The sequence below is a fragment of the Chelonia mydas genome, chromosome 26 (genome assembly GCF_015237465.2).
Source record: "Chelonia mydas isolate rCheMyd1 chromosome 26, rCheMyd1.pri.v2, whole genome shotgun sequence".
Lineage (NCBI taxonomy): Eukaryota > Metazoa > Chordata > Testudines > Cheloniidae > Chelonia > Chelonia mydas.
This window is the reverse complement of record NC_057859.1, coordinates 15,941,419-15,963,304: the sequence shown is the minus strand read 5'-3', so window position 1 is coordinate 15,963,304 and position 21,886 is coordinate 15,941,419. Positions and strand designations below refer to the sequence as shown.

Genomic DNA, 21,886 nt, shown 5'->3' with positions numbered 1-21,886 from the left:
ACAGAAAAGAACATGAAGCACCTGAACAACAAATCCCACGAGGCACCTTGGCAGCATTCCAGAATTGAAGTATTTTTGTTTTTGGGTGCTCAGTTTTTTTGTTTTATTTTTGGACAAAAATTTTGGTTTTTTGCATGGAAAGCAAACACATTTTGCAAAAAATTTTGGTCAAAATCTCAATTTTCTGCTGAAAAACAGTTTTGGTGGAAAATTTGACTAGCCCTACTGGAGCACTCTAGAAATTAGCTTTAAATCCAGGTCCTAAGCCCTCCCAGCACCAGCACCCATGCCCTGCCCCCCCAAGCGTTGGCTTTAACTTAGCACTTGAGCTACAAGACAATGGTGCGTGGCCCGGTCCATACCAGGGCAGTGTCTAGAGCTCACTGACCGGTTTCCGGAACGGGAGGTGTATCTGCCTCCGCAGGACGTGGAAGAAGTTTGCTGGAGTGGAGCAGTTCACAACGATCCAGTTACAGTCGTACAGCTGGCGTACGTCAAAGTCATCGAGTTTCTATAGCATATGAAAAGTAGAAACGGTTTAGACAAAATCGCGAACGTCCCACATTAACAACCTGCATTTATGCCTGCCAGCGGCTCCAATATGAACAGAGACATGCCATGTGAGTCAACTGCAGTACCCCAACATGGGGGCCAAGAGTCTCTCTTGCTCATCACTAGCCCAGGACCAGTGGTTAGCTGAATGCAGCGGCCCTAACCTGCAAGCTCAACCTTAGAGTATTTCAAGCCCAGGCAAATTGGGACAACTTGGCTCTTAAAAGTCAAGTTTAGTTAAGTGTACTTGTGGCACCTTAGAGACTAACAAATTTATTTGAGCATAAGCTTTCGTGAGCTTTCGAAAGCTTATGCTCAAATAAATTTGTTAGTCTCTAAGGTGCCGATGAAGTGAAGTGAGCTGTAGCTCACGAAAGCTTATGCTCAAATAAATTGGTTAGTCTCTAAGGTGCCACAAGTCCTCCTTTTCTTTTTGCGAATACAGACTAACACGGCTGCTACTCTGAAACCTTAGTTAAAGTGTGTCACTTTAGTTTTTCCATTTCAACTGAGGTAGGATTTTAGCAGCAGGTATCTCAAAGCCACTGGAGTCCCGATCTATACTCTCCATTGCTTTTTCTGCCTAGCAGGGCTTTTAGGACACTGCTCAGGAATGAACACAGCAAATCCTGGGCGAGTGTAACTTTCTGCTTTCCCTTTTACACTATCCCCTTAGGTGGTTTTCAGCCTATCCCGGCTTCTTAGTGCCTCCGTGTCCCTAACCCGAAAAGGGACATTCCCCCTAAGTGCATGGGCCAGCTGTGGAGACAGCACAGGCTGAGAGCAGGGGAGCTGCAGATTTGTACAGGGCTTTTGGAGTCACTCCGAAGTACTCCGATAAACCCCCCCCGCTATGGAACTGGAAAATCGCTCCCTAATATAAATGAGCAAATGGGCCTGAGAACAATGGGTGTGACTCTGATGACAGCTTTTGGAGAAAGCCAAGGAGGAAAGAGGAGAAGCATGGAGTTCCATGCGCTGGCCTTGCTTGGGTTTTAGCCAGCCTTTACTGCCCCCACGTTAGTGCACTAACTAGAGCTCTGCTCATTCTGTGCTAACACAGCGAGGGACATTTCTGAGTCCCCCTTGATAACCCAACCTAAGTCTTCCTGACTCTGGGGACAGGGGAAGCCCAGGAGTCATTAAATGTGAGTCACCAGCACAACACTGCTTCCTATATCCTACTCCCCTGGCCTGCTGCCCAGAATCCACGTGCTCTGTAAAATTGTTCCCTGTGTTACCATCCCATCCACAAAATCCCCCAAAGCTGTTTCTGGAAGCCTTTGCTGTGTAGTGGTCAGAGTCAGGGACAGAGCAAGTGCTCCAAGATGCAGGAGGGGAGAGATGGGAAAGGCCCCAAAGGGGAAGAGTGTGAATTCAGCACAGCCAGACACTTACGGGGAAGACATCTGGATCGTCGTTGCACATCTGCAGGAATCGCTCTGGCCTGGCTGACGAGTGCTCGGGACCCTGTGGGCAAAACCAACAAGAGGTGAAGCGAAACACACATGCAAGTTTCCATCTTTAAGAGAGCTCTCCACGCCTCGTAGAGAGGCTGGCCATAGAGCCAGCTGATGCTAGTCACTGTTTGAGGAGGACCTTGGTATGTGCTGCCCAACAGGATTTCATTCTGGTTTAAAAGTGCAGAAGTTTTGATTTTTACTAGGAAGTAGGTCCAACAGCTGCAGCCGTCCCTTAGTACAGAACTCTAGACTCCACTCCCCCAGCCCCAACAAGCCCCTAGGCCGAGCCCTGTTGCTCCCAATCCTCTTCCATTCAGCCAGATACTCTCACTTGCAGAGCGGCTGGCACTGCTCCCAGCCACATGGAGTCCAGGCCCCTCTGCAAGCTGTTAACACACAGCTGTACGGAAAGCAGTGACATGGGCTGGTGCAGGCCGGGTAATACATCTAAAGAGGTGGGCAATCTCCAGATTGCAGGACTACCTCAATGCTCCCAGGTGACTGGTTGCACAGAGACCTGGTCTATGCAGTGTTTGGCCTGAGGAAGCGTCCTGGGGCGCTATGAGAACTGTGGCATTGAGCTGTCAGTACTGCCCAGAAAGATAGGAAGTGAGTGCATCCTTACCATGCCCTCCATGCCATGGGGCAGCAGCAGCACGATGCCATTCTGTCTCACCCACTTGGCCTGGCCGGGGCAGATGAACTGGTCAATGATGCATTGAGCAGTGTTGTGGAAGTCACCGAACTGGGCCTCCCACAGCACTAAGGCATTGGGACTGGCCATAGCAAAGCCCAGCTCGAAACCTGCAGAGAAGAGAGAAGAAGAGTGAAGAGGCCATATCCACCAGCACCTGGCACAGACAGCCCAGCACTAACTAGCCCTGTGGCTGTCATGAGCCAGGCGAAGAACCCCCAGCGACACTGACCTAGGACTCCATACTCCGACAGGGAGCTGTTGCAGACAGTGTAAGGAGCCTGGTTTGGCCAGAGGTGGTTCATGGGGATGCAGGTCCTCTTGTCTACATTCTGGTCATGCAGGACATGGTGACGATGGCTGTGGGAGGAGACAACGTCCAGCAGTGATGTTACTTAAGTGTTATCCTACCCAATGGGTCACAGTAAGCGCCTGCACGCAAGTGGCTGCCTGGCTCACGCTGCTCTGCTGAGAGGCTTGGCTTGCAACTGTCGAATGCAATGAAGCCAGGTTACGATCATATCTAGGAGCTGCCCATACTAACACCATTAGTGCTGTGAAAGGGACCCCTCCACCCACAATTTGGGCTCCTCCCTTGCCTTTCAGCAGAGCTCCAGCATGGCAGGCAATTTAAGACTGGCCTCTTCTATTCCCCACTCAGCAGCCCCTTGAGGAGGGCTGGGATCATCTTTTACTGGGGGAAACCCCCGGCTTTACCTGAATGTCCCCCTCTCGACATCCTGGCCACTCAGTCGGATGTGGATTCCCTCTTTGAGGAGGGAGCCAAATGCCATGTACTCTGCTAATGCCCAGTCTACTGTCCTGTTCTTAACCAATTCCCAGCGGGTTTTCAGAATCCGGCTCAAACCTGCAGAGATTAAAAAAAACAGTTTGCAGCCCGCTGGAGAGGAACTGCAGCAACATACTATGCAAGCAGCCTGAGGCTGGGACAACACAGCTCACGCTATCAACCCATCCATCGGCAGTCTGGATTCCCTGACATGCAGACGCTCTGGACATAACGGGACAAAAGGGAGGTGGACTGTTCCAGCCTAGCACAGGGTAAAGGCAGGGTAAAGCACATATAGGTAAGGAGCAGAGGAGACCAGCTCTGAAAAACAACTGGAGTTCCTGGTCATTCTCTGTTTTCTTTAACAAACATGGTTTTCACTGAGCCAACTTCACCTGCATTAGGAGCACTCACTGCCAGACATCACCCGCCGGGAGAGGAGACCTGAACTCTAATCTCAGAGGAGTCCAAGTGGTAGTGGAGAGAACAGTTTCTGAGTGCTGGGTCAAAAGCATGGGCATTGCCAGGCCCACGGCCAGAAGGTACTACAAACAAACTGGGTAGGCTGGTGCAGCAGAGGAAAGATTAGCCACCCCGAGGGCGACAGGTATGGTTAATGTGTTTGTAATGGGGATGAGGGGTCTAGATTCATGTCACCCGACTGTGGAACTCACAAGAAGCTCTAAAGATCAAGAACTTAGCAAGATTAAAAGAGCCAGTCTGGCAATCTATTTGGCATTGCTGAGGCCTCATCTGGAGTACTCTGTCCAGTTTTGGGCCCCATACTACAAGAAGGATGTGGAAAAATTGGAAAACGTCCAGCGGAGGGCAACAAAAATGATTAGGTAGCTGGAGCACATGACTTATGAGGAGAGGCTGAGGGAACTGGGATTATTTAGTCTGCAGAAGAGAAGAATGAGGGGGGATTTGATAGTTGCTTTCAACTACCTGAAAGAGGGTTGCAGAGAGGATGAATCTAGACTGTTCTCAGTGGTACCAGATGACAGAACAAGGAGTACTGGTCTCAAGTTGCAGTGGGGGAGGTTTAGATTGGATATTAGGAAAAACTTTTTCACTAGGAGGGTGGTGAAACACTGGAATGTGTTACCTAGGGAGGTGGTGGAATCCCCTTCCTTAGAAGTTTTTAAGGTCAGGCTTGACAAAGCCCAGGCTGGGATGATTTAGTTGGGGATTGGTCCTGCTTTGAGCAGGGGGTTGGACTAGATGACCTCCTGAGGTCCCTTCCAACCCTGATATTCTATGAATCTCTGTAAGTACCAGCTGCGGCCTTTGGGCATTGCCATAAGGAGGCTTTTTTTTTTTTTTTTTTTTGAGAGGAAGGATGGTCCAGTGGTTAGGGCACTAACCTAGGACATGGGACACCTGGGTTCGAGTCCCTGCTCTGCCTCAGGCTGCCCACGTGACCTGAGCTAGTCCCTTAGCCTCTCTGGGCCTCAGTTTCCCCTCTGCACAATGGCGATACCAGCCCTGCTTGCCCCACAGAGGTATGAGAGGATAAAAACATTGAAGATGGGAAACATCTCAGATGCTAGTAATGGGGGCCAGATAAGCACCCTCAGAAGTCTCATTAGCACTCAGGTGGTCACCCACATCCCAATCATCATACTTTGGATCTGAACCACCATATGGAAGTCCCCGTTTACTCAGAGTGGAAGATCAGAAGGGACATTAGATCATCTAGTCCTGTACACCACACAGGCCAGGGAATTTCATCCAGTTACCCCTTCGCTGGCCCAACAACTTGTGTATGACTAAAGCATCTCCAGAAAGGCAGCCAGTCCATCTGAAGGCACCAAGAGAGGGAGAACCCACCATTTCCCTTAGTAGTTTGTTCCAACAGTTAACCATTCTAGCAGACCTTCTCTCTCCCACTCCCCAGGCTGGCCTACGGCCTCAGTCTACAGCACCAGAGACCATGACTCCCTGTAGATCGTGGTGGAACAACTCTCACTCACATATCACAGGGGTAGCCGTGCTAGTCTGTATCCACAAAAAATGAGGAGTCCGGTGGCACCTTAAAGATTAACAGATTTATTTGGGCATAAGCTTTTGTGGGTAAAAAACCCACAGTATTAACCATCTCCTCTACTCCGTAAAGCATCCAGCTCTACACAGAATAACCACCGCCGAGACTGGGGTGCCAGGGGCATCTACTCCAGCACGTCTGTACCTCCATGAATTGTGAAATCCTCAACAGGCACTGAGCTGGCCACCTTGCCTATATGGGCCAAGTCTTCTTCATTCAGACCAGTAGAGGGACAGGTCATGCTCCGGGGCTGGCCCTCAAGAGTGAAGAAACCTGGGGAAGGAGGAGAGATCATCTGTGACCTGGTGAACGCCAGGCTGGCTCTGTAGTAAGAGTATTTGATGACTATGTTACAGAACCTTCTGTACTCTCTGATGTGGAAGGGGATTTGGGATGCAGAGCAAACCCTGAGCTGTACCACCTCTGTCAGTACAGACAGAGCCCATACAGTGATACAGTCCCCCATGCTTTCCCAAGGGATGCATTTTCTTCACCAGGCTCGATGGGTATATTTCCCACTCTCTTCATTACATGTCCTTGGAGACATACAGCTCCTATCTGTGCCAGAAGTCAAAGGTCTAATCCATTGGAGGCAGAAGTAGTTCCTGAACTGTGGCCATTTGTCAGGGAAGCCACTAGTTACTTACCAGGCCAGGGGGAATCCAGCCAGTGCTTGATGTGCAGGATTTTTTCATCCTTGGATCTGGCATGGGCCTCTTCACAGATCCTATCATACTTGGAAATTTCCTCCTGAGAGCAATAGGGCAGAATATCATTACTGAGAAGTAGCCAAGTAAGAATGCTGGGGTTAAAGGCCATGCCTCTCGTTGCTGCTCCCTCTCCATTTCAGCACAAAGTCTACGTGGATCCCAGAGGGGGCATTTTCACATCCACCTCCTCTTCAGACACTTTAAACCCTACGCCCCACTCATCAGTTAGGACCTGGACCACAAATGTGCCTCGCACCACATTCATGGCTGCTGCACGCTGCTGTGCTTGTGCCTGACCATACAACATTAGGGACAAGAGGTCAGCACTGCCAGGGCACTGCCTACTGCAGGCTGTGTGCCAGTTAAGAGCTTATGTCCTTCGTTGATCCCAAAGCTACATGAAATACAAAATCCAGTTCCAGTGAGGCATCCCATATATCCCTGACATTAGGAAATGCCACAGCCAGTCAATGGGTCTGAATGCTCAAGAGGCAGAATAAAGCACTTTTCAGTTAGGTCCCATTGACACAATGCAAGCAACTGTGTGAGCAGCACAGGTACAATACTGTCTGATCTCATAGTGCAGGCAAGGCTTATAGTGCACGAGTCACCTGTGTTCCTGAACTATGTCTACAATCCAAGGGTGAAACCCTGGCCCCATTAAAATCCAAAGGAGTTTTGCCATGGACGTCAATGGGGCCAGGGTTTCACCCCAAGACTGCAGCATGGCTCAAAAACACAGATAATTACTGCTGTGCCCCAAATACCCTGAAGGTGGAACGATGCTGGCACAATTACTGTATTGTAAGTGGGTAACCAAAATGGTAGCATATAAAGCGTAGATTGGACCACAGGCCTTATTCACACTGGGTCTATAACTGTACCAGCTACAACTGGGTTTAAATGGAGTCCGTGTGTTTCCAGGACCAGTGCAGAGAGAGATTTTCTGCCCAAGAGCAGGTTCTAATCAACAGCATGGATGGTCTTGTGCTGCTCTCAGAAACAGCGTTAGCTTCTTTAGTCAGGGGAACCTTGCTAGGAATGCTAGCAACAAGTATTGAGGACCCTTGGATGTCTAACTCTGAGCTCCTTCCTTACAAACACATCAGCAGATCTTTAGGCACCCCTTCAGTACTCCCCAACCCAGACCCCTCAGGGCAAGGCAACGCTACACTACACTACACTGCCAAGTCAGCAGGGAGGGGTGCAGTCATGCTATGCAACTATGCTTGGTACACTGGTAACCTTCCCATATTTCTTGCATTATATTACATTTGCATTTCCCCCCATTCAGCATTCTTATTTGCCAGCTAGATTTAAGGGGTTGTGACTGATCACGGACTGCATCTTTCTTCTAAAGCACTGGGGGACAATACCTCATACTCCGGCTGATTTACCACCCCCTCCGAAATTAACATCTCGGCGTATTTTTGCAGCACAGGTTTCTGCTTCCGGATCTGCTTGTACATCAACGGCTGGGTGAACATGGGTTCGTCCATCTCGTTATGACCATTCCGCCTGTAACACACCTAGTGCACGAGGAAAGAAAGCCATAAAAATAGCCAGTCTTCAATCCCTATTTCAGAAGCCAAAAAAGCAGTCGCATTTACATTGATCTGTATGTGGGATGTACCCATGATGAAGGAAATCACGTACAGCCTGAAGACAGAGGGCCTGATTTTGATCTCATTTAGACTAGTGTAAATCAGGAATAGGTTCCACAGAAGTCAATGGAGCGACACTGGTGTAAAACTAGAGTAACTAATGACTTAATGGAATGGTTTCACCCCAGTTTAAAAGAAAAACTACAGCTATTTGAGCTGTTACAGGTAAATTAGCATCTACTTTTCTTCAAGCACAACACAGCTACATTTTCAGTGCCTTATTTTCGCTTAAATATTTCTTTAGATGCCTCTCCACCACAACTACCAGAACCAGAGAACAAAGGGTTAAGGTGCAAAGAAGCACAAGAGGGTCTTATTTATTACACCTCTACCCCATAGAACGCAGTCTATGGGAGCCAAAAAATCTTAACGCGTTATATGTGAAACCGCGTTATATCGAACTTGCTTTGGCTCCCCTGCTCCTTGTCTCCTGACCACCCCCTCCAGAGACCCCCATCCCTAATCACCCCCAGGACTCCACCCCCTACCCAAACCCCCTGCTCCCTGTCTGCCCCGCCCCCTATCCACACCCCCACTCCCTGACAGACACTCACCGGCAGCGGTGGGAAGCGGAGCAACGTGGCCCCAGCCCACTCCACTCCGCCAGCTCCCAGCTGTGGCGTTCCGCTTCCCGCCGCTAGTGAGTGCGGGGGCCGGGGCGAGGGAAGCGGAGCGGGCTGCTCCCAGCCCCACACTAATCACCCAGGCCACTCTGGGCCTGCGGGACCCCCAAAAGTGCCCCCCCCCACAGCTCCTGCCCCCCAGACCCTTGCGGGGGGCGTGGAGGCCTGCTTTACTGTGTTGTATGCGAACCCGTGTTATATCGGGTCATGTTATATCGGGGTAGAGATGTATTTGGATTACAGTAGCACCTCTGAGCCCCAGTCATGGCCCACGGACCCATCGTGCTAGGTGCTGTACAAACAGTCCAAGATGCCTCCAATGGTCCATCTGAAGAGCATTTTGTCATTTCCACAGAAGTTCACTAAACAAAGCCAGGATTTTAGCAAAGCCCCAACTGGTTCTCAATCAATCACTTACCAAGTCAACCACCACATCCTTGTGGAAAGTGCTTCTCCATTCTGCTGCTACATTGCACACATACACCACTGCCTCTGGGTCATCCGCATTGACATGGAAAATAGGTGCATTCACCACCCGGGCAACGTCGGTTGGGTACGGAGAGGAACGGGCCATACGAGGGTCTGTAGTGAATCCAATCTGGAAACAGAGCAATTTGGGGCCATCATGGAAAACAGCAGAAGGCAGATACAGAAAGGTGTAGAAAACAGTTACGCTTGGCAATCAGAAAGTGCCCATCACTCAATATCTCAAAATGCTTCACACAGAGTGGGGGAAGGGAGAGTTCCCTCCACTTTGCAGAAGGAAAACAGACAGATTTTAAGTGAGTTGTTGGCAGAGCTGGGAGTAAATTTGCAAGCTTCCAACTACCTACCCATCCCCGCTCTAACCACAAGGCCACACTGCCTCCATGTCAGGTTAGACCAAGGAGCTGTCATGATTGATGACAAGAGATTTTTTACAACAGTTTACCCCACCTGCTGGATAACAGAGCTCCAACCAGAGGTAAGTATTACAGAACTAGGACATGATAACACCTTTCCTAGGAGGAGGTTAAGATACTGGAGAAAGCTTCCAAGGCCAGTAAAGGGAGCTCCAGTTATTATGTTGGTCTAGCTCAGGGGGTCTCAAACATGCAGCCCGCGGGCCGACACCTGAGTTACTTCCTGTGGCTGCCAAACTCCCCCCCCACCGCGAGTTATTTCCTGTGGCCACTATGCTCCCCTCACCCTCGCTCCGCTCACCTGCCGCCCCCCCGCACGCCGCTTCCCACTCCTCTGCCTACCTCCAGGTGCTTCCCGCCGCCGAAGGACGGGAAGGAGCGGGAAGCTGCACGCTCAGGGGAGGAGAGGGAGAAGAGGCAGGGCAGGGATTTGGGGAAGGGGTTGGAATAGGGACGGGGAGGGGGCGGAGTTGGGGTGTGGACTTTGGGGAAGGGGTGGAGTCGGGGCAGAGTGCGGGCTTTAACAGAAGTAATTCTAAAACAAAGTGTGTGTTTTGTCCTTTGAGTGAGGTGCATTACTGCGTGTATATATTTTATTAAAACTGCTCGGAAATGACTTAGTTGAAAAAAAGAACACTCATGGAAGAAAAGAGAGTTTTCCAAGACAAATGGGAGAATTTATATTTTTTTCACAGAGGTAAAAGATCAAATTCAATGCCTTTTTTGTCAGCAAATGATTGCTGTTCCCAAGGAGTAAAACGTGCATCGGCACTTCGACCTGACGCACTGTGAAAAATATGATGCATTCACTGGAAAAATCCGAGCGGAAAAAGTTCGGCAACTTAAAGCAGCATTTGCCAAGCAAAGACGTTTCTTTTTGGAGATTAACAAGTCTAGTGAAGATTCAGTAAGAGCAAGTTTTGTGATAAGCGAAATGATAGCTAAATCATTGCGACTTTTTACAGAAGGCCTATTTGTAAAAGAATGTCTCATGAAGGCCAGCGAAATTTTATGTCCTGATAGGAAGAAAGTTTTTGAAGGCATAAGCTGTCTGCCAATGCAGCTTCCTGCAGGATAATGGATTTAGCAGATAATGTGCAAAAACAATTGATTCAAATGGCAAAAGACTTTGAAGCATTTTCAATTGCTCTTGATGAGAGTACAGATGTATCAGATACCGTACAGAGTGCAGTGTTCATTAGGGGTGTGGACTGCAATTTGAATATAACTGAAGAATTGCTAGACTTAATGCCACTGAAGGGTCCCATAGCGGGACGTGACATATTTCAAGGACTGGAAGAGTGCATTGAAAAAGCTGCGCTGCCATGGAACAAACTCGTATCTTGGGCTACGGACGGTGGCCATCAGCGTGCTCTGAAAACGCTGGTGTAGTTGGATGATTGAAGACCAACCTGAACAGCCTCAATATACCAGGAATTAGGTTCACCAATATACACTGCATTTTGCACCAAGAAGCCCTGTGTAGTAAAAGTCTACAAATGAAGGAAGTTATGTAGTTGTTAATACTGTTAATTTTATACATGCACAAGGGCTGAATCACAGACAGTTCACTTCTTTTCTAGCAAGTATGGACAGCGAATATGGGGAACTTCTGTATCACATTCAAGTTAGATGGCTGAGTCGTGGAAATGTTTTGAAGTGTTTTTTTTTCCACTTAGAGGAGACTGATTCGTTCATGAAAATGAAAAACAAGGAGGTTCCACAGCTTGCCGATTCCACTTTTATCTGCAACCTTGCTTTTCTAACAGATGTAACTGATCACCTGAATGCACTGAACTTGAAGCTTCAGGGTAGAAAACAGGTGATATAACACAGATGTATGACAGTGTTAAGTCAGTCAAAGTCAAGCTTACTTTGTGGGGGAAACAGCTGACTGCTGGCAATTTGGTCCATTTCTCGACTCTGAATTCTTAAGGAAAAGTTGAACCAAAATCCTTGAAAGAATATGCAGATATCATTTCTAACTTACACAAGCAGTTTGATGTGCGGTTTAAAGATTTCAAGGCACTTGAACCACATTTTAAATTTTTTTCCACACCATTTGCTGTGGAAATTGACAATGTTGCAGAGGAAATGCAGATGGAGTGAGTGGAGCTTCAGTGTGATACCATTTTGAAGCAGAATCCTACAGATGTTGGAATTTCAGAATTCTACAGGTTTCTTTCACAAGAAAGATTTCACGTTATTCTCTGCTTCCGCAAGGATAATGGCAATGTTTGGAAGTACATATATATGTGAACAGTTTTTCTCTTCCATGAAGATTAACAAATCTGTGTTAAAGCTGAGGGAACTGGGATTGTTTAGTCTGCAGAAGAGAAGAAGGTGCACATACAATCCAAGAAGTTTTTGGAAAGGGTAGGGGACAATTTCCTGGTGCAAGTGCTGGAGGAACCAACTAGGGGCAGAGCTCTTCTTGACCTGCTGCTCACAAACCAGGAAGAATTAGTAGGGGAAGCTAAAGTGGATGGGAACCTGGGAGGCAGTGACCATGAGATGGTTGACTTCAGGATCCTGACACAGGGAAGAAAGGAGAGCAGCAGAATACGGACCCTGGACTTCAGAAAAGCAGACTTTGACTCCCTCGGGGAAATGATGGGCAGGATCCCCTGGAAGAATAACATGACGGGGAAAGGAGTCCAGGAGAGCTGGCTGTATTTTAAAGAATCTTTATAGAGATTACAGGGACAAACCATCCCGATGTGTAGAAAGAATAGTAAATATGGCAGGCGACCAGCTTGGCTTAACAGTGAAATCCTTGCTGATCTTGAACACAAAAAAGAAGCTTACAAGAAGTGGAAGATAGAATTATAGAATATCAGAGTTGGAAGGGACCTCTGGAGGTCATCTAGTCCAACCCCCTGCCCAGAGCAGGACCAATCCCAACTAAATCATCCCAACCAGGGCTTTGTCAAGCCTGACCTTAAAAACCTCTAAGGAAGGAGATTCCACCACCTCCCTAGGTAACGCATTCCAGTGTTTCACCACCCTCCTAGTGAAAAAGTTTGTCCTAATATCCAACCTAAATCTCCCCCACTGCAACTTGAGACCATTACTCCTTGTCCTGTCATCTGCTATCACTGGGAATAGTCTAGATCCATCCTCTTTGGATCCACCTTTCAGGTAGTTAAAAGCAGCTATCAAATCCCCCCTCATTCTTCTCTTCCGTAGACTAAACAATCCCAGTTCGCTCAGCCTCTCCTCATAAGTCATGTGTTCCAGGCCCCTAATAATTTTTGTTGCCCTTCGCTGGACTCTCTCCAATTTCTCCACATCCTTGTTGTAGTGCGGGGCCCAAAACTGGACACAGTACTCCAGATGAGGCCTCACCAGTGTTGAATAGAGGGGAACGATCACGTCCCTCGATCTGCTGCCAATGCCCCTACTTATACACCCCAAAATGCCACTGGCCTTCTTGGCAACAAGGGCACACTGTTGACTCATATCCAGCTTCTCGTCCATTGTCACCCCTAGGTCCTTCTCTGCAGAACTGCTGCTGAGCCATTCAGTCCCTAGTCTGTAGCGGTGCATGGGGTTCTGCAGGACTCTGCACTTGCCATTGTTGAACCTCATCAGATTTCTTTTGGCCCAATCCTCCAATTTGTCTAGGTCCCTCTGTATCCTATCCCTACCCTTCAGTGTATCTACCTCTCCTCCCAGTTTAGTGTCATCTGCAAACTTGCTGACGGTGTAATCCACACCATCCTCCAGATCATTTATGAAGATACAGAACAAAACTGGCCCGAGGACCGACCCTTGGGGCACTCTGCTTGATACTGGCTGCCAACTAGACATGGAGCCATTGATCACTACCCGTTGAGCCCGACAATCTAGCCAGCTTTCTATCCACCTTATAGTCCATTCATCCAGCCCATACTTCTTTAACTTGCTGGCAAGAATACTGTGGGAGACCGTGTCAAAAGCTTTCCTAAGTCGAGGAACAACACGTCCACCGCTTTCCCCTCATCCACAGAGCCAGTTATCTCGTCATAGAAGGCAATTAGATTAGTCAGGCATGACTTGCCCTTGGTGAATCCATGCTGACAGTTCCTGATCACTTTCCTCTCCTCTAAGTGCTTCAGAATTGATTCCTTGATTTTTCCGGGGACTGAGGTGAGGCTGACTGGCCTGTAGTTCCCAGGATCCTCCTTCTTCCCTTTTTTAAAGAATGGCACTACATTAGCCTTTTTCCAGTCTTCCGGGACTTTCCCCGATTGCCATGAGTTTTCAAAGATAATGGCCAATGGCTCTGCAATCACATCCGCCAATTCCTTTAGCACTCTCGGATGCAACGCATCCGGCCCCATGAACCTGTGCATGTCCAGTTTTTCTAAATAGTCCCGAACCACTTCTTCCTTCACAGAGGGCTGGTCACCTCCTCCCCATGCTGTGCTGCCCAGTGCAGCAGTCTGGGAGCTGACCTTGTTCGTGAAGACAGAGGCAAAAAAAGCATTGAGTACATCAGCTTTTTCCACATCCTCTGTCACTAGGTTGCCTCCCTCATTCAGTAAGGGGCCCACACTTTCCTTGGCTTTCTTCTTGTTGCCAACATACCTGAAGAAACCCTTCTTGTTACTCTTAACATCCCTCGCTAGCTGCAACTCCAGGTGTGATTTAGCCTTCCTGATTTCATTCCTACATGCCCGAGCAATATTTATATACTCATCCCTGGTCATTTGTCCAATCTTCCACTTCTTGTAAGCCTCTTTTTTGTGTTTGGACAAATGACCAGGGAAGAGTATAAAAATATTGCTCGGGGATGCAGGAGTGAAATCAGGAAGGCCAAATCACACCTGGAGTTGCAGTAACCTAGGGGAGACAGTGGACGAAAAGCTGGATATGAGTCAACAGTGTGCCCTTGTTGCCAAGAAGGCCAATGGCATTTTGGGCTGTATAAGTAGGGGCATTGCCAGCAGATTGAGGGACGTGATCGTTCCCCTCTATTTGACACTGGTGAGGCCTCATCTGGAGTACTGTGTCCAGTTTTGGGCCCCACACTACAAGAAGGATGTGGAAAAATTGGAAAGTGTCCAGCGGAGGGCAACAAAAGTTATTAGGGGACTGGTGCACATGAGGAGAGGCTGAGGGAACTGGGATTGTTTAGTCTGCAGAAGAGAAGAATGAAGGGGGATTTGATAGCTACTTTCAACTACCTGAAAGGGGATTCCAAAGAGGATGGCTCTAGGCTGTTCTCAGTGGTAGCAGATGACAGAACAAGGAGTACTGGTCTCAGGTTGCAGTGGGGGAGGTTTAGGTTGGATATTAGGAAAAACTTTTTCACTAGGAAGGTGGTGAAGCACTGGAATGGGTTACTTAGGGAGGTGGTGGAATCTCCTTCCTTAGAGGTTTTTAAGGTCAGGCTTGACAAAGCTCTGGCTGGGATGATTTAGTTGGGGATTGGTCCTGCTTTGAGCAGGGGGTTGGACTAGATGACCTCCTTAGGTCCCTTCCAACCCTGATATTCTATGATTCTATGATGTCAGTGAAACGTCCCTTGTGATCCACCAGTGCTTGCAGCACCACTGAAAAGTACCCCTTGCGGTTTACGTAGTGGCTGCCAAGGTGCTCCGGTCCCAAGATAGGGATACGAGTTCCGTCTATCGCCCCACCACAGTTAGGGAATCCCATTGCAGCAAAGCCATCCACTATGACCTGCACATTTCCCAGAGTCACTACCCTGGATAGCAGCAGCTCAGTGATTGCGTTGGCTACTTGGATCACAGTAGCCCCCACGGTAGATTTACCCACTCCAAATTGATTCCCGACTGACTGGTAGCTGTCTGGCGTTGCAAGTTTCCAGAGGGCTATCGCCACTCGCTTCTCAACTGTGAGGGCTGTTCTCATCTTGGTATTCTTGTGCTTCAGGGCAGAGGAAAGCAAGTCACAAAGTTCCATGAAAGTGCCCTTATGCATGGAAAAATTTCGCAGCCACTGGGAATCGTCCCAGATTGGCAAAACTATGTGGTCCCACCAGTCTGTGCTTGTTTCCCGGGCCCAGAATCGGCATTCCACGGCATGAACCTGCCCCATTACCACCACGATGTCCAAATTGCCAGGGCCTGTGCTTTGAGAGAAGTCTGTGTCCACATCCTCATCACTATCGTGATCGCGCGGTCGTCGCCTCCTCGCCTGCTTTTGCAGGTTCTGCACATACTGCAGGATAATGCGCGAGGTGTTTACAATCCTCACAACAGTAGTGGTGAGCTGAGCGGGCTCCATGCTCGTCGTGGTATGGTGTCTGTAGGAGAGCAGAGTTGCAGCGGAAGCGGTGGATGACAACAGATGCCACGAGAACGGATATTTATACAGAACGAAGAGAGGACCTGCGAGGTGGATTCATGGCACCAGGAGAGCAAAGTTGCAGCGGAAGCGGTGGATGACAACGGTTAGCAGTCCTACTGCACCGCCTGCTGACAGCAGTATGACGTCTGCACGGAAAATAGGTGCGGAACGATTGTCTGCCGTTGCTTTCACGGAGGGAGAGGCGACTGACATGTACCCAAAACCACCCGCGACAATGTTTTTGTCCCAACAGGCGTTGGGAGCTCAACCCAGAATTTCAATGCGCAGCGGAGACTGCGGAAACTGTGGGATAGCTACCTACAGTGCAACGCTCCGAAAGTCGATGCTAGCCACAGTACTGTGGACGCACTCCGCCGACTTAATGCGCTTAGTGGGGTCACATACAATCGACTGTATAAAATTGCTTCCTAAAAATCGACTTCTATAAATTCAACCTAATTTCGTAGTGTAGACATAACCTAAGTGGTCAAAAATTAAATGACTGTCAAAATTAGTACTGACTTTTTGCATTACAGTTTTTAAAAAGTTAATAAATTGACTTTTAATAGCATACTATATTACTCTTCATTTTTTAAAAATTTTTGACTATACTTTTGTATCGTTGTATGAAAAGGTTTCAGTGATGCGGCCCTCAGGCCAATGTACTAGTCCTCATGTGGCCCTCGTGGTGATTTGAGTTTGAGATCCCTGGCCTAGCTAGAGAAGCTATCCAGGTCAGTTTTAAGTTAGCTCTGTTGTGATTTTGTTATGCTCTATTCAGCAAAGGGAGGGCAGTCACCAGGGTAGAGCATTAATGGAGTCCACATAAAGGGTGGTGCTTGTGAGAGGTAAGACAGGGGTAAAGACTCTTTCAGAGAGACCACATAAAAGCTCAGACAGTCCCCCTCATTCTCCCACTGGGCTCTGCTCAGAACCAGCCCGCCCAGCATCAGGGAACGGGATATCAATCAAGTCAGTGTCACCTGAGCTCAAAACAGAACAGGGGATAAAAGACACAATAATTTAGGGCACGTCTACACTACAAACTTCAGTTGACCTATGGTAGGTCGACTTACAGCCACCACTGCGGTGTTTCATGTCCACACTGCCCTCCTCCTGTCGGTGATGCGTATCATCACTAGGAGCGCTTCCAATGACTTAAGTGTGAGGGAGCTGAGAGCATGGGCTGTCAGCTCTGCATGCAGCTCCCTGCTCAGGAACCCCTGGGTAGTGGGACGCAACTGGACTGGGAGCCAGGACCAGGGGGAGCAGCTGGGCTGGGAGAGGGGAGCCTGGGTAGCTGCCAGGCTGGGAGTGGGGAGCAGGGACCCAGGGGGCAGTCGGGCTTTAGCTGGAGCCCCCCCTACATCCCGGGGTCGACAGCCCGGCTTTCTTGTCAATTTCAGGATGCCAGCATGGAGCCATGAAATTGACAAGAATGACAGCTAGCAACCCATGTAAGTAACCTGCCGTGACACTGCATCGCGCTAACTATGCCAACATAAGCCCTACGCCTCTTGTGGAGATGGAGTTACATCGGCACTTACATCAGTGGGAGCAAGCCTGTAGTGTGTACACTGACATAATTAGGCTGAAGTAACCTGCCTTATGTCAACCTAAGTTTGTAGTGTAGACCAGGCCCTAGACACTAGGGACTTCACCATTATAGCCCAGAGCAAGTTATCATCAGTTCTTCTTGTTCCTTAGCCTTGTCTCATAGGAGCTCTCCTGCTTATGGATCTGCCTATACACATCCCCAGAAGCCCCAATTCCGGCACTGAACCATAACTGGAGTTTCACAGGTACAACACAGCACCATTTTAGTGGGAGAAGACCCTGATGCAGGGCCCCATCCCTAGGATAAAACACATCATTGACACATGCTTACCATTGCTAGCACACCAGCATGATATGTCAGAGACGGACAAACCACTCTCCCTGCCCTGGGCATTTAAAGTGCATGTTCTCAAAGATTCTGATATCGGTGGAGCTGAAGGACCCAGTCTTGCAGCCATGGGGCCCAGTTTTTACCTGGTTGTTCACAACCACGTGAACTGTCCCATGCGTAGTGTAGGATGGCAAGTCGCTCAAATGGAACGTCTCATACACTATACCCTGCCCGGCAAAAGCTGCATCTCCGTGCAAGAGAATGGACATCACCTGTGGGGACAAGAGGATCAAACTGAAGGCTGGTGGCTTGTTGGCTTCTTTTCAGCATTAAAGGTGCCCAGAAGTGCACACAGAGGGGGCCCAGCATTGTTGGGGAAGGAGGGGCTATTGGCTAGGATGGGGCAGCAGCTACAAGCAGGCTCTGACTGGGCATGGAAAACTGTTCTTCGTCTCCCCACTGTACATATATCTCCACATCTCTCTGGTGGCAGCTCCTTTGCCTCATCCTTTCCATTGTCTGTCTGTAACCTTCATAGCAAGGAAGATCTGATGCTTTAGCCCCCAGGGGACTGCACTAGGGAGTGAGGTTTCAGTTTGATGTTTCAACAAAGCTCCTCCATGTGAGGCTGGATCTGAACAGACTATGGCTAGTGTCTCTGGTGCAATGACTCAGGAAGATACTGGGTGGATTCACAGCCCTCCCCTCCTGAAATTCTAGAAGACTAGGTTAAAACTAGGGCTGTTAAGCAATTAAAAAATGAATTGCGCTGTTAATAACAGAATACCATTTATTTAAATATTTTGGATGTTTTCTACATTTTCAAATATATTGATTTCAATTACAACACAGAATACAAAGCGTACAGTGCTCACTTTATATTTAATTTTGATTACAAATATTTGTACTGTAAAAAACCAAAAGAAATAGTATTTTTCAATTCACCTAATACAAGTACTATAGTGCAATCTCTTTATCATGAAAGTTGAACTTACAAATGTAGAATTATGTACAAAAACTCCTGCATTCAAAAATAAAACAATGTAAAATTTTAGAGCCTGCACGTTCACTCAGTCCTACTTGATTGAGCCAATCCCCCAGACAAACAAGTTTGGTTACATTTGCAGGAGATAATGCACCAGGTTCTTGTTTACAATGTCACCTGAAAGTGAGAACATGACACTGTTGTAGCCAGCACCGCAAGATATTTACGTGCCAGATGCGCTAAAGATTCATATGTCCCCTCATGCTTCAACCACCATTCCAGAGGATATGCGTCCATGCTGATGATGGGTTCTTCTCAATAACGATCCAAAGCAGTGCGGACCGATGCATGTTAATTTTCATCATCTGAGTCAGATGCCACCAGCAGAAAGTTGATTTTCTTTTTTGGTGGTTTGGGTTCTGGAGTTTTTGCATCGGAGTGTTGCTCTTTTAAGTCTTCTCAAAGCATGCCCCAGACCTCGTCCCTCTCAGATTTTAGAAGGCACTTCAGATTCTTAAACCTTGGGTTGAGTGCTGTAGCTATTTTTGGAAATCTCACATTGGTACCTTCTTTGGGTTTTGTCAAATCTGCTGTGAAAGTGTTCTTAAAATGAACATGTGCTGGGTCATCATCCGAGACTGCTATGACATGAAACATGGCAGAATGCAGGTAAATCAGAACAGGAGACATACAATTCTCCCCCCAAGGAGTTCAGCCACAAATTTAATTAATGCACTATTTTTTTAACAAGCATCATCAGCATGGAAGCACGTCCTCTGGAATGGTGGCTGAGGAATGAAGGGGCATACGAATGTTTAGCATATCTGACACGTAAATACCTTGCAACACTGGCTACAAAAGTGCCATGCGAATGCCTGTTCTCATCTTCAGGTGACATTGTAAACAAGAAGCGGGCAGCATTATCTCCTGCAAATTTTAACCAAACTTGTTTGTCTGAGCGAGTGGACTGGTAGGCTCTTAAGTTTTACATTGTTTTGTTTTTGAATGCAGTTATTTTTTGGTACATAATTCTACATTTGTAAGTTCAACTTTCATGATAAAGAGATTGCACTACAGTACTTGTATTAGGTGAATTGAAAAATATTATTTCTTTTGTTTTTTACAGTACAAATATTTGTAATAAAAAATAAATATAAAGTGAATACTGTATACTTTGTATTCTGTGTTGTAACTGAAATCAATATATTTGAAAACATAGAAAACATCCAAAAATATTTAATAAATTTCAATTGGTATTCTATTGTTTAACAGTGCGATTAAATGTGATTAATTTTTAATCGTGATTTTTTTGACTTAATTGCGTGAGTTAACTGCGATTAATTTACAGCCCTAGTTAAAACGTGATTCTTGGAATTAAAGGCAATCAGTGGATTATGCCAATTAACTTATCTACTGAGTGTTACACTGGAACCAGTCCCAGTGGTGGATGAAGTTTACTGAGCACCAACCAGTGCCCATCTCACTTCTCCAGCTTTTGGAAAAAGGGAATATCCTAAATGAAAATTAGTGGTTGCTTTTGATTTTACTGATAACAGACTTTCCTCCCAAGTGTGGGCTGAAAAAATTCATGCGCATAGAGAAAGGATGTGCATTTCACAAGCCACTTCAAACGTTAGTGAGGACGCTTCAGGTGCAGCAATTAAAATGGGAATTCCATCAGTATCTGAGTGAGGCTTCTGCCTAATCACACTAGACATGGAGTGCTGTCTACAGATGTTGCCGTACCAGAGGACAGTGTTTGTCTTGGTATATTCTCCGTCCTCCCACAAAGGACCAGGGTTATTTTTGATCTCGTTGGAGCTACCCGTATACCTCTCCCACGGTATTGGATACGTTTGTTATAAGCCAGACACTGAAGCTGCTTACAACAGCCCATTTTTTGTGGCTTGTTCTTTCATATTAGGGTACATGTTGAAGGACACAGCTGTTCTCTCTCAAGGAATGGATCCTCTGGTCCCCACTACCTATTCCAAGCCAACGACATATCTCAGGATCACAGTGATCCTTGATTTACATTCAGTTCCTTCAGTTTGGTCAGATTTAGCTGGGGAGGGAGAGTTTGTTTACAGTAGTTTTCTATAAGAGAAAGTGACTCCCTGCTGCACAACATGCCTCTAAACATTCAACTCCTGGCTATGCTGAAGTCAGTGGCAAAACTCCCACCAACTGCAATGGAGCCAGGACTTGACCCATACAGTCTCACACCTGATTACTTGTCGCAGCGATCTCCTACTGCAAGAGGGACCTCCCTCCCCATCCCCTGATGCCTTAGTCCACATCACTGCGGCCTGACTCTCACATTACTCCCTCTTGAGGTTTCTTAATGTTATTTCTTTGTTGGTGAGGTTTGCAGTTCCAGGGTGGGTCTGGGTGTTAACCACTCTTTCAGAATGGATCTAACCCCGATCTCACTGACGACACTCATGGGTCCATTCGCTGGGGCTTTCCATTACCCCACTTTACAATATGCCTTAAGACATTGTCCAGACCCTAAAAGAGTGTCCCTATACAAGGGCATCTGAACTAAATGAGGCACTTGATCAAATTCACCGAAACAAACGGATTCTCCATCCTCTTCCTCCACTACTTTTTTTTAAAAGAAAAGGAGTACTTGTGGCACCTTAGAGACTAACAAATAAATAAATCTGTTAGTCTCTAAGGTGCCACAAGTACTCCTTTTCTTTTTGCGAATACAGACTAACACGGCTGCTACTCTGAAACCTGTACATTTTGTTAGTAGACCAAAGTGAAGAAGAGTCTGCGATGATTCCACATAAGCCCCATCTCTTATTACTCATGGGCCAGTCACTCACCTGGTGTCTTTTTACAAGGGAACCTGGCTGGTAAATTGCCAGGATCATTCTATTTTTCTTTTTGAGGATCCGCACCACAGATATTTTTCTCCAACCCTTTCTGCTGTTCTGTTTCTCTCCAGTCTCTGCTGTTCTCAGTGACTTCCAGAGTAACTGCCAGTGGTTCTCAGTCTGAGTGAATCCCCTTTGCATCACCTAGACATGGCCATGCCTAGATCTGCAATCCACCACCACAGCCACCAAATACTGGCTTATCCCTTTCCAGCAAGTTATACAAAGCTTAATTGCGGCATGCTCTCAGCCTTCTGCCATCTCAACAACGTCAATACCCCTCCCATTCCCAGCCCCAGCCCCTTCGAGAATACCACCCCGGCCTCCAGCTGCTGCTGAGGAGCAGCACAGCACGAGGACCAAGCTGATTTTTTTTTTAAGTG

General features: G+C 47.5%; 1 protein-coding gene across 12 annotated transcripts in view; it reads right to left on the bottom strand.

Annotated features, from left to right (window-relative positions):
• OGDH (oxoglutarate dehydrogenase) overlaps positions 1-21,886 on the bottom strand; it is a 134,512-nt gene that overhangs the window by 6,458 nt on the left and 106,168 nt on the right. For all 12 annotated transcript variants that reach the window (XM_037886465.2, XM_043536570.1, XM_037886460.2 and 9 more), the window contains 10 exons: positions 17,777-17,905; positions 8,962-9,141; positions 7,633-7,785; positions 6,194-6,296; positions 5,691-5,819; positions 3,427-3,577; positions 2,942-3,069; positions 2,641-2,819; positions 1,951-2,022; positions 389-511 (listed from right to left, as the gene is read on the bottom strand). In XM_037886465.2, the coding sequence (XP_037742393.1) occupies positions 389-511; positions 1,951-2,022; positions 2,641-2,819; positions 2,942-3,069; positions 3,427-3,577; positions 5,691-5,819; positions 6,194-6,296; positions 7,633-7,785; positions 8,962-9,141; positions 17,777-17,905 (1,347 nt within the window). The remainder of the gene's footprint in view (positions 1-388; positions 512-1,950; positions 2,023-2,640; positions 2,820-2,941; positions 3,070-3,426; positions 3,578-5,690; positions 5,820-6,193; positions 6,297-7,632; positions 7,786-8,961; positions 9,142-17,776; positions 17,906-21,886) is intronic.